Source organism: Amphiprion ocellaris, chromosome 22, assembly GCF_022539595.1.
Source record: "Amphiprion ocellaris isolate individual 3 ecotype Okinawa chromosome 22, ASM2253959v1, whole genome shotgun sequence".
Classification (NCBI taxonomy): domain Eukaryota; kingdom Metazoa; phylum Chordata; class Actinopteri; family Pomacentridae; genus Amphiprion; species Amphiprion ocellaris.
This window is the reverse complement of record NC_072787.1, coordinates 25,825,668-25,838,736: the sequence shown is the minus strand read 5'-3', so window position 1 is coordinate 25,838,736 and position 13,069 is coordinate 25,825,668. Positions and strand designations below refer to the sequence as shown.

Below are 13,069 nucleotides of genomic sequence, written 5' to 3'. Positions count from 1 at the left end.
AAAATGACAAAACATGAGACAAACAAAAGTCAGACAAAAAAGACAAGAAACAACAAAAACAAGACAAAATATTACATAAAATGAGACACAAAATGACAAAAGAACAATGAGCAGTATCATATTTTACTTTATGATCAAAACAACTTGTCATGGTCTAGAAATTATTTCAAATTTATAATTTTACTAATTTACAATTTGCAGTTAATGTCTTCTCTGTAATTTTTACACTTTACAAAGTCGTCCCGCTTGTTTGATACTCCTGACCTACAGCCTAAAAATATGCAGAAACACCCAGGTTACCTACCTGAACTGCAAGAAACGTAACCTAAAACATCCTATTAGGCATTGTAAAAACACCTATATGGGGACATCTGCAGCAAAAACCTCGTCTTGGGTAGTTTTAAATCTTTTTAACTCAACATTCTTTGGGATATTTTAGCTTCTGTTACTTTTTGTGTTGCCTTCTAGCTGCTGGCTGCGTAACGACATCGCCTTCTACGTTGGCGTGGTGGCCTACTTCCTGCTGATCTTCACGCTGTGCCTGCTGGTCTTCGTCGTCGTCATGGTCCAGCTGCATCGGATCAAGAAGCAGAACCCTCAGAACCAGTCCCCCAGCCGAGGCGGGGTGAACGACATCCGCAGGATCGCCGGCCTCGTCATCTTACTCGGCCTCACCTGGGGCTTCGCTCTGTTCGCCTGGGGGCCCCTCTACTTACCCTTCGTTTACCTCTTCTCCATATTCAACTCTCTGCAAGGTGTGCATGAATACACTGGGGAGAATTTCAAAATAAGATGCCCACCTAATAGAAGGTACTTTTTGTAACCAGAAGCTGCTTACTTACTGTTTAATTTGTCCCATGCAGGTCTGTTTGTCTTCGTTTTCCACTGTGCTGTGAAGGAAAATGTCCGCCGGCAATGGAGAACATATCTTTGCTGTGGAAAACTGAAACTGGCTGAAAACTCAGGTGGGTTACTAAAATGCGTTCTACACCTCTGAAAATGTGTTTGTAGTTTGGCCTTCTGATTTGGCTCCAACAGCGGCAACAGTTGGAAAAGTAGGTGATTTAGGAGCCTTGATTGTCCCTATTTATCCCATAATATGTACTCATTGTTGAAGTCATAACATACTGAGATCTGAACGTATGGAGATGATGGGCATATTTTTAGACTTTCTGAGGGTTTCATCATTACTGCTACATACTATATAAGTGAATATTCCATCGTTCATACAGACTAGAACTATGATTTACCTAATGCATTCTGTCATATGAGATTAACATAGTAAGTCTCTCTAATTGAAAAATACTGCAATCTTTGCACTCTAAAGTACATTCAGTTCTTGAAATCTGACTCAAAACCTCTCTCATGCTGTCTAGTCAATCTCTAGTCAGTGTCATATTGTCGAGCCCACTTTTAAACCAGTTAGCTGTTAATTCAGGTGAGATCCAGGCGTTTCCCACCATGCCCTGAGGCTGGACAGTTGATGCACTGAAATTGCACCAAATTCCTTGGTCTTGTGAGGTTATCATGGCCTATATATCACTTCTAAGAATGGAGCAGATTTTTCAATTTTAAAGGCCGCAGTCACTCGTTTTCATATAGTGGTTAGAAGCTAAAATCATGATTGTGATTAATGATTATTTAATTCTGTAGTCCTGCTATGGCGCTAGTCCTTGTGATTGGCTCCCAGGTTCTTTATCTTCCTGCCTGCAGTCTCATCATCAGCTGTGTCTCAGTCAGACTTCTCCTGAATAAAACACACAAGACATGTTAACCTACTAATAAACCTGGCAAATTGCAAAAACCCATTCCAGAACACTGTAAGCTTGGTTCATGTGCAATCACACATCCTGCAGAATGGAGTCGAACCGCCACCGCCAACAACAGGACTCTGTCGGTCACCACAGCAACCACCTCGGCTCTCAACTTCACCTCTCGGAGCTCCTCCATCATCAGCAATGCCACCAACAGCAGCGGTATGTTTCACCGTATCTGATCACCACCTTCATGTGACACAGAAAGAATTCCATTCCATGCTTTCTGTTTTCAACCCCCTTCAGGTTCTGTGTTTGCAGACAGCGGAATATCTGATGGCTCCTACAGCGATGTCGTCCTCAACGAGATTCACAGGCGAAATCTGTCAGTGCAAGGCGAGGCCTGAGTGTGATTACAGTAATTATCTACTCGGAGAGAGCCGGACGGAGATCAGTGATCTCCTGCAGATGGAGTAAACAGAGAAACTAATCGCAGGAGTGGAGGCGCCCAAGAAATCTGTAGTGTTACACAAGATGAAGGTTTTAAAGGTGCAGTGAAGGACAAAAGTCAAGACAGGAAGTCAAGGAGCATCTAGACTGAAGTCAGTGTGACTTGATATAATTTCTACACTGACAGTAGGAATCATGAAGGAGACTTATTAGCAGAGTGAAGAGTGTTTCTGACTGAAAAATGTAATCATTTCACTGTGTAACTCAGCGTTTCTGCAGACTTTAAAGCTTGTTTCAAAGCTACTACTGCAACTAAATATAACATTATTTTTACTCTGCTATCGAGAGAAAACCGCATTTATTAGTAGCCTAGAACAGACAGCACTCTATAGATTATAAGGCTTTTTTGCTGCCTTTAGATATATTTTTTAACATGCAGTGGTGGAAAAAAGTTTTCGGACACCCTTAAAATTTTACACAATCTCAAATACTATCATAAAATATTTGACCAACACCAGCAGCACTCATGCATCACCAAACCATGATACTGCCTCCACCATGCTTGTCAGTAGGTACTGTCCATGCTGGAGATAATACTTCTCCTGGCCTTCTGCATACACTCACATTAGCAGCAGGAAGATAAACCTGGAAACTGGACTCATCTGACCACAGAATCTTCTTCCAGTTCCTGGCTGTCCAGTTCTTGTGTGCTTGTGGACTAACCTCTGTCTCTTATTGATCAGGGGCTTCTTGACAGCCTAGTAGGACCTTCAGCCATGATCTAAAAGTCGGACATGTACAGTGCAGGTGGAACACTGGACACCAGTTTGGTTTGACCACTGCTGCTGAAGCTCCTGTGATGTCATTCAGCGGTTTCCCTGCACTTGCAGATCATAATGCAGTTATTTCTTGCTGAAGAAACCCTTGGACGCCCAGATCTTGCTTTGTCTTCCAAGCTGTTGGTTGATCTGTATTTCTTCAGAGTGAATCCAACAGCTGAAGGACTGCATCTGCACTTCCTGGTTATCTGGCAGCAGCTGTACGTTTCCTGGCTGAGAATCTGTATCTTCATGCATGTTTCCTCCGTTAGGTTGCTTGTTTTTGTCTCTGAAGAATTTTCAAATGTGCTGGCTTTCTATAGACATGAAGCACAGCAGCAAAAATTGCACGAAATTCATTAGTGGATCACTGGTACCATAATGACCCAACACGCAAAATGTCTCATGTATTTTTATGGAACCAACCAATTTTAAGTTTTTAATGGCTTTTTAAGGATTTGTTTTGTATTTTGGTTGTGATTGTACTAAAAGAAAATGCACTTGAAGCCCAAAGAGTAATTTTTAATGCGATTTTTCATCAATGCATGGGGTGTCTGAAAACTTTTTTCTTCCACTGTACAAGGAAAAAATGAAGATATTTCCAGTGTTTTTACAATCCTGCACTAAATGCGCAGATATACTCAACTTTTTACTCACACAAACACACTAAGATCATTCATCACTAATTTATATGCATCTGTGAGAGTATTTAAAGGTTCAGTTCTCCTTTTAATGTGAGATGCTGTTTTTATCCAGTGTTTATGTGTGAGGCTTAGAGGACATCAGAGTTTTTGTTTTTTTATGATAAACTGACATGAAGTCTGGTCATGTGGCGAAATGGAGCACAGCTTAATTTAAAATTGATCTCCTGCCTTTTTTAATGAGGACAGATTCTTGCTAAATGTCCTTGTGCGAGAGCATGAAAGAGAAGATAATAAAATTTCAACTCACTACCTGTCTTTTTTGTGTGTCACTTTCAAATCTGCATGACATCTTCACATCTTCAATCAAACCCTTTCAACCACGGGGGAGGGAAAAATCTGCAATTACGCTCCGCTGCTCGTCACCTCGTTGCGTAACCTTCAGCAGAAAGCCTCACGTCCGCCCAGCGCTGGTTCAATGGCAGCCTGTCAAGGTCGGCCCCAGAGGTTGACAGCAGTTAGCTATTAAAAGTTTTACATGAGTTCAAATCTCACATCAGCTCGACCTCCAGTGTGAACCCATAAGAGGCTGGTGCTGTGTGAATAATGAAGGGTTGGAGGCGCAGATGTTCCAGGGATGAACACGATTCACATCATTCCTCTTCATTCCTGCCAGCCAGTGTTTGAAGTAATAATCGGTATTTAACCTCGATGTTCTGTTAGGGGTCCCGCTTAACAACTCAAACGCTTGGCGCCGTTTAAATAATGACTTTTAAATAGCATGATTTAGAACTGAGTCCACTACAGAAATTGGTACATAATTTCTGATAGGAGCTGTATTAATACAATGTTCTATATCTGTGATGCTGACAGTCCCCTTATGCACCCTGCCTAATTCCTAATAAGTCAAATTACTGCTACATTTCAGTGGCACAAGAAAAAACAGAAGGTATACTGCAGTTCACTTTATTAGGAACACCTTACTAACACTGTGTTTAACTCTCAATTCTTCCTCAAGATGTTCCAAACATTACACGTGACAAATTAGCATTTTCCCATAACTTTGTGATTTCTACAAAATGCACAACATACTTTTGAGCTTGAAAACATCCAATCAAAGCATTTTTAAAACTAGAAAAGCACTCAGAGAGCACAGTACTCCACCAAGGCTGTTCATTCCCTCATGTGGCATTGCCAGAAATTCAGCCTTTTTTTCTCTTTCTTTTTTAAAAGAAATGATGCATTTGTTGATTAGTTATTGATGATCAGAAATCACAGCAACATAGAATGTGTCCATGTAATATAGATGTACCCACAAACAGAATTACCTTGCGCTGAGCACAGACGTGTGTTATGTATGTATACATTATGTACAGATTCCGAATCGCACAACCTAAATATGTAGCGGGCGGCAGGAATTGATGGGAATCAGAAACACCCCCACAATTTAATCAATTGTTCCTTGTATCATTTCTGATGGATAAGTCCTGATAAGTCTGCAGTGGTAGATTTGTAGTAGGATCACAATCATGTGTTCATCAGCAGACAGCTGATGTAGTGTTCACATGTTGTCATGGTTACAGTGACACCGTGCTGCTATCTGGCAATGATACAGAAATCTTAAACAAATCCATGGATCCAGACTATAAACTGCATCACTGCTAAAATCCAATCACTTGGTCCTTGTTTCATTTCTGACCTTCTCTGAAAATTTCATCCAAATACGTTAATCCACTTTTGAGAAATGCTGTTAGAAGACAGACAAACCAAGATTTCCGTATCATTGTGAGATAGTGTTCCCTGTAATTTTTCAGTCTGAGTGTGAGCAAACACACAAACTCCCTGAGCGTCCCTTGGACCACTGTGAGCAACATCAGACGTGTGCACTGTGGTCACACCAGCATCACATCCATTCAAGTTACATGGTTCATTAAAAGAATCAAATTACAGCATTTACATTTCTGTTCAAACACTTTGTCAACAGGAGCCAGTTGAAGGCTGCAGTGATTTTAGTGACACTACAATGTATAAGAGTGAAGTTATTGAATATTTGTCTCTCTTTACTGTTGCAGCGGTTTTGTAAATTGCAGACAGACCCTGTTCATTCAAACTACTTTTTTAAAAATCTAAATCTTAACACAGTTAATGTATTAACTTATTTTTGTGTGTATGCATGCATTTATTGATTTATTTAGTACTGTTAACATAGAGTTCTGAATGATTTTTTCTTAAGATCGGCAAAGGCCATTTATTGATTACATATAGGCTATTAAATGTTTATTTAAAAACTAAAAAGCATTTAAAAACAAAACAACTTAGGCATTTACTGAGTCACTAAAATACTGTAGAGTACAGACCACATCAGCATGATTATAAGCATCCTCTGGTAAATGAACAACCAGATACTGATGTCTCTCACCATATGGACTTCAGGAGATGACTGGGGGATGATAAACTGTGACCTACTGGTTGGGTTCTCTCTGTTCTCATGTTTCTTACATGTTTGTCCCCTGACAGCCAGGTCCTAATGTTTTTTGAGCAACACACCATACTATGACGTTTTTACAATGATGGTTCTACTATGAAACCAGTTTGACATGTTCAGGTGTTCTTTGTGTGAAAACTCAGAGATTTCAGGTATCAGAAGGTGGTTTTCAACTTTCTTTATTAACTTTCTGCTTCAACTTTAAACTAAATTTCCTTCACTAACCCAGCCCTCTGGACTTCCAGGAAGCTGTGTTCCTATTGGCTGTCCAGGTGGCTGCTTGGTGTTATCAGGAACACCTGAGCAGCTCAGTGTCTTCCTGCTTTATTTAGCTGCAGACAAACATTTCCTCTGCTTCTCTTCACCAGTGAACTGGGTTTGGTTCCATTGCTTTAGTTTGTTCTTTAGGCGTTGGCTTGCAGCTTCCAGCAGTAAAATCATCTTTAATGTGTTTCTTGGTGTGTTTTAGGGCTTTGTACTGGATAGTTGTCTTGGTAAATGTGGTTCTTTAGCCACAGTTAGCACATGGTGCTAATGTGTGCAGTGATTAGTGGATTTGCTGCAGCTGAGTTGTGTCTTTATTTTGGCTGTAGTGAGTCTGTAGAGGTTTTTGGTCAGACACATTCTGTATTCTTGTTGGTGAAGCAACGTTGGTTGTCCAGAAGGTAAGAGTTCCTGTCCTGATTCTCTGTTCTCAGAGGTTCTCTGGTAGGCTGCAGGAGACTTTAGCGTTTGGGTTGTGCTAGTTTGGTTTTTGTATGGTTTCATTTGGACGACTATCTTGAGGCCCCTCCATGTGGTTTAGTGAGGTTTTCTGGAACAGTTCTACAAAGCAACCTGCAGCAGAAGAGACTTTGAGAGTTTTTAGGAAGTTCTGGAGAGCAGACTTTAGAGCAGCAGAAACATTTGTCAGCAGTTTGAGCAGGAGAAGGTGAGCTTCAGAGTAGAAATGAGACGGAAACCTTCTTGACCCGTGTGGTGAGGTCCTGTACCAAGAGTTTGAGCAGGTTGTGAAGAGTCTGTAGTTCTTTGGTCTGAAAGCACAAGAAGAGTCGACTCATTAAAGGAGAAAACAGGAGATATTGTTGGTTCTTCTGTCATTCTGCAGTTTCCTTAGAGTGAATATCAAGTTTATATTTTAAATGATTTCCCATGTGAGCCCAAGAAGACTTCAATAAACTCCCTCCATCCCCTGGACACAACACATTTTATTACCATGTTAAATCTTTTTTTTTTTTTTTTTTTTTAATATGTTTTTGAGTTTAAATTATAGTTTTAGCATTTTTTTTTCTCTTTGCTTGTTTAGTTTTGTCATCTGTGTGAAAGGTGCTAAACAAATAAAGTTGAATTGATAAAGTGAATAATTGACTAACTCATGATTGTGACAACAGAAGTATTTTCATTGTGATTTAAGGGTTTGTTTAATTTTTAAGGTTGGGGTTAAAATCTTGACAGAAAAAAAGATTAAAGAAATAAACTACATTAAAAAAGCAATTAAAGGAAAAAAGCATTTAATACAATAAAACTTTTAAAAAGAAAATTAAACATTAAATACAATTAAATGATATTAGACAAAATATTTAATTAGATAATTAAACAGAAGATACAAAACATGTAATTATGAAAATAAACAAAATGTTTTAAACAAAAATATTAAACATTAAAGATGAAATATTTTAGATAATTAAACATTTAAAAAATACAAAACATTTAATTAGATTATTAAACCTTTAAAAAGACAAAACATTTAATTAAAAAATTTAATGTTTAATTAGAAAATTAAATCTTAAAGACAATAAAACTTTAAACAGGAATTTAACAGAGAATAAAATGAAGCATTTAAAAAGAAAATTAAACATTAAAAGGTGGTAAAACATTTAAAAAGAAAAACCTTAAAGATTTAATCTAAAAATTAAACATTGGGAAAGAAAAGGACATTTTTCAAACAAGCTGATAAAACATTTGAAAAAACAACAAACATTAAAAAGACAAAACATTTGGAAATCAAATCAGGCATTAGAAAAGAGTAAAAGGTAAGGAAAGAGCAAAACTAAACATTTAAGAAGAATCAAACTAAAGACAAAACATTTGAAAAGACACCAGTTAGACTTTAGAAGATCAAATTAAACAGAAGAGACAATAAAACGATGAAAAAGAGCAAAAACAGATCAAGGTCTTAAAGTGTTTTCTAGTCTGACACAAAAACATCAAGTTGTTTCTTCAAACATTTCCTCTTTCTATGTTCTTGGTTTGATTGTGGACAGATTTACTAAGAACTCATTTCAGAAAACTGCTTTCCAGATAAAGTCTATTAGTAGTTGAAGGCATCGATCAAACTAATGTTACCTTCTGATCTCCACAAACTTTACTGTTCAGTGAAGAGAATCAAAGTTTGTTGAGGATTTCTAAAAAACCCACAGGTGAAGGTCTGAGAAGAACTCAGATGGATGGTCTAAATGTGAAATCAAGACTCATGGTCACAAGTTTTAAGGCTTCTGTTAACCAGAAAGTTCAAACTAACAGAGAAGTACTGAGAAACTTTCAAAACTTCAGTCCTCAGACTGTCTGAAGGTTCAAACTAACAGAGAACTACTCAGGAACTTAGAAGATATCAGTCCTTGGACTGTCTGAAGGTTCAATCTAACAGAGAACTACTGTGAGACTTAGAAAATTTCAGCCCTCAGACTGTGTGAAAGCTCAGGTCCTGAGGACTCGGGAGGTGTGGAGGCTTTGGAAAGTCTTGGAAGTGAGGGTTCCACCCTCCAGCACAAAGGCCGAAGCCCAGCCTCCTGAGAAAAACGGTCAAGTCGAGACTCAAGTAAAAAAAAACACTCGAAAATGACAAAAATAGATGACAAATGCGCAAAAAAAAGAAGAATTAGTATCTGAGCAAGTAGCTCAGGAGGATAAGAAGAGGACTACCAAGCGGTAGGTCGCAGGTTCGAGACCTGCCACCGGCAGTTTTCTTTCTTTGTCTTTGTCAGGATTTTGAGAAAATTTAAGAAGTGTCTGGTCTTGAACCAGCGACCTGCAGCTCCATAGGCAAATCCTTAACTCACTGAGCTACAGATCAGATACAAAGAAATAAATTCGTCGTCCCTTTGGCATCGTAGTTCCTGAAGTGACCACATGGGCAGGGCCAAGGCGGAGTCTGGGTGGAGTCTGGGCGGAGAGTAGGTGGGGAGGTGGGTGGCGGCCTCCCCCCTCTACTCCCCCACCTCCCCACACCGCCCACCACACCTTCCCCCGCCCCACAAGTTCTTCGAGTCTCCACGAGTTCTTCGAGTCTCGACAGGTTTTCCCGAGTTTCTGGAGTTTCCACCAGGTTGGAGGCAGAACAAGTTGTCATGAAGAGGTGTTGAAGTCGGCCAGGATGGACTGACTTTTTACAGCGACTAGAAGGAAGACCACTAGAAGATCAGGTCTTTAACCACCATCCATAAAATCCATGGAGTCGGTTCCAGAGAAATGAAAGAAGGTCAACTTTTATCAACCTCCATCCACATGTTCAATTTCATATCTTTACTTGGACATTTTTAGCACCACAAACCTTTAGTATCACACTTTATTATCATTTATTAGGACTTTAATGGAATCCACCAGCAGATTTAGTTTTTGTTGAGAAACTTTATTCTTGTCATCGTGGGACTGCAGTATTTAAAACTCCTCCTTCTATTTGACCTCATGCTTATTAGTTTGAGTGGAGAAAGTTTGAATTGTCAATTAGTCTCTTAAAAACTAAATAACAAATTGGATTAGTCAAGAGGTTTAAATTTCTTACTTTGTCATATTTTAAATATGACAAAAAAATATAAAAAATAAAGCATCTTGAGACAATTTGACCTGTAATTGGCATTATATAAATAAAATTGAATTAAAATTGTATGTATCTTGTAATGTTGGAGTAATTCAGCCATACATGTTGGAAAACACATTTTCTTTGTGTATTAATCTGTCGTTTTCTCCAGTAATTCATTTCTTGTTTTGGTTTATAAAATGTCAAACCCAAATATATTCAGTTTACTGCCATAAAAACCAACAAGATTTACATTCATGATGCAGGAATCAGGCAGTTTTTCACTTTTTATCTTAGTTTAGTCAGAAAGATAGTTGATAATGTGTGAATTGTTGCAGCTTGTGAGCTGTAGAAGGTTTTAATCTTTGGGGCAGAGTGTCAGAAAACATTTAGAAACCAACATCAACAAAACACTCAACAAAGATTTGAACATCATTAAAGGGAAATCCAACTTTTGCATGACAATGTCTAATGAAAGGACATTTATTTCCAACGTAAATGTGTGATATTCATCCTCTGGAGCTTTCTCTTCACATCGTCTTCCACCTGGACTGGTTTGGTCGGGAGCATGTGCAACAAACATTTGAAAAACTGCACTTTAACATCAATGAATGACACTGAAGTTTAATCTCTACATAAATGAGACTGAGTCTGGATGTGCTGCTCTGTCATTAACTCCTAAGTTTAGGGAAAGTTCAAACAAAAGAGGACAGTTCAGATAAGACTTGAAAATGAGCTTATTTTGAACAAACATCTCAGACTTTCTGAGCTTCAGCACCTCTAGCAAGATATTTTAACAACAAGCAACTCAAGAGATCCAGAAGTTGGAGAGAGTTAGCTTTAGCTGAGCCAAAGAACATGTGGGACGCTAACCTAGCAAACATTTCAGACTTTCCTCTGTGAATTCTGAGAAATAATTTCCTATTTAATGACAGAGCTACACATCTTAACTCAGTCATTAAAACAGACTCTAATTCAGTGTCATCCATCCATATTAAAGTGCACTTACCCAAAATGTTTGTTGCATGAGCTCCAACAAAACCTGTCCAGGTAGAAGGTCACTTTGACAAACAGGAAGTGGAAGATTCCAAGCAGATTTATAGAAGGGGGAACCGGACTGTACTAAGTGTGGTCCAGTATAGAGGGGTGTTTTGTGGGTTTTTAAGGCTGATAATGATTATTAGTGAGACATTTGGAGAAGATATTCATTTGCAGTAAATGAAAGTATTTAAAATCTTGGAGTTAAACTTAGAAGAACACAAACTCTAACAGAAAACTTTGTTGATACGTTTTTGTATCACACATTCTCACTCTGGTGGTGGTAAACTACATTTGTAGCCACAGCTGCCCTGGGGCAGACTGACAGAAGCATGGCTGCCACAATCTGTGTCTACAGCCCCTCCGACCACCACCAACATTCATACACCAGTGTGAGTAGTTGCACTGGAAGCAAGGTGGGTAAAGTGTCTTGCTCAAGGACAACACACAACAGCAACTAGGACAACGTGGGAATCGAACCGCCGACCCTTCGATCATTGAACGACCCGCTCTACCACCTGAGCCACAGCCGCCCTAATAATTTATGTCTCTTTCCTTTGACTTGTTATTTGTACAATATACGATGTATATGATGGTGTTTTTTCATACCAAAGGCTATACTATGATGTTTTCTAAGAGACATACCATGCTACTCTGGTTGTTCTGGCCCTGCACTCCTCCTCTGTTGTTTTCTGGATTGTACTCAGCTGCATGCCTTCGTCCACCAGGCCTCCGTTGACTCGTCCCGCCTGCCGTCTCTGGAGCTGAAGCTGGATTGGAACAGACCAAAGTACAGTCCAATCACGATGCCAGCTTCCTCTCAAAAGGCTCCTTCATCTGGCAGGTGGCAGCACTTCTTCTGAGGGGAAGCTGAGCTGGTCCAGCAGAACTTTGGAGATGTGTTCCAGTGGTTGGTGGATGTGTGGGGAGATAGAGAGGGACCTTTGAATAGTTCACAAAGGAAAACAGGGAACTCATTGGTAGTTTTAGTTTAGGGTGCTACTGCGGTGTGTTTTTGGGTTTTAAGAGGTGAACAGGAAGAGTTTTTTTCATATTGATTATCTTTTACTTTGTTCCTGGTTGGAATGCCCATCAATGTCAACATGAAGTTCACTTTAGTTCTGTTTATTTATTTTTATTTTACTAACACCCATTTGTTTTTAACCCCCTCACATGTTGTGTTGTTGTAAACTTACTCTTTCAAATAAATACTCGTCAAACCCTCTGGAAACCAGCGTTTGGACTGTTTTTGTGTTGCTCCTCACCTACTGACAGCTGTGGACTAAAGGCTATACTGTGATGTTTTTAGAGTGACATGCTATACTATGATGTTTGTTGGGCGACATGCTATACTAGAGGCTTTTTTAATTGACATATTACTGTGACTTTTTTTGTTTTTTTTTTTTTTTGTTTTTTTAGCAACATAGAATTCGAACAGTTTTAAAAGTTACTATACTTTTACTTGTGCAATGAAATTATTATTCTATGGCATTTTTTAGATGACATATTATACTCTGATGTTTTCTTGAATAACATACTATTTTGACAATATACTGCACTATGACATTTTTTGAACCACATATAATACATGATAATTTTAGGCAACATCCCATCATTTTGCACTTTTTGAACAACATAATAATCTGTGGTTATTTTGTGTTATTTTGTAGTAATGTTTTGTCTCTTTGTGGTAATTTTATGTCTATTTGTGGTCATTTTTTTTCCTCTTTTTCATCTTATGGTGTATCTTTGTAGTAATTTTGTGTTACTTTTTGTCTCTTTGTGGTAATTTTGTGTCTGTTTATGGTATTTTTTGTCTTTGTTGGCATATTGTGTGTGTTTATAGTAATTTTGTGTCTCTGTGGTAATTTTGTGTTTCATTTTGTTGTCTTTTTTGGTCATTTTGTGTGTCTTTGTGGTAATTTTTTGTCTTTGCTGACATTTTGTGTCTCTGTGGTCATTTTGTGGTTTTTGTTTATTTGTTCGGTCATGTTGTGACGAGTATTTTTTTCTCTTCATGGTCATTTTGTGGTCATCTTTTGTTTTTTTAGTCTTGTGATGTCTCTTTGCGGTCATTTTATGTTTCT

At 38.5% G+C, this 13,069-nt stretch overlaps 1 protein-coding gene and 1 long non-coding RNA gene across 3 annotated transcripts in view; one reads left to right on the top strand and one right to left on the bottom strand.

The window, feature by feature from the left end:
- adgrg2a (adhesion G protein-coupled receptor G2a) overlaps positions 1–3,973 on the top strand; it is a 39,144-nt gene extending 35,171 nt beyond the window's left edge. For both annotated transcript variants that reach the window (XM_055007351.1, XM_055007350.1), the window contains 4 exons: positions 469–755; positions 864–965; positions 1,857–1,976; positions 2,061–3,973. In XM_055007351.1, the coding sequence (XP_054863326.1) occupies positions 469–755; positions 864–965; positions 1,857–1,976; positions 2,061–2,161 (610 nt within the window). In that variant the 3' untranslated portion in view covers positions 2,162–3,973. The remainder of the gene's footprint in view (positions 1–468; positions 756–863; positions 966–1,856; positions 1,977–2,060) is intronic.
- A 2,338-nt stretch (positions 3,974–6,311) lies between these two features.
- Positions 6,312–12,220, bottom strand: LOC129348058 (uncharacterized). Its single transcript, XR_008600475.1, has 2 exons — positions 11,628–12,220; positions 6,312–7,182 (listed from the first exon to the last, which is right to left on the bottom strand). It is a non-coding gene; the product is annotated as an uncharacterized LOC129348058 (long non-coding RNA).
- Positions 12,221–13,069: the final 849 nt, after the last annotated feature.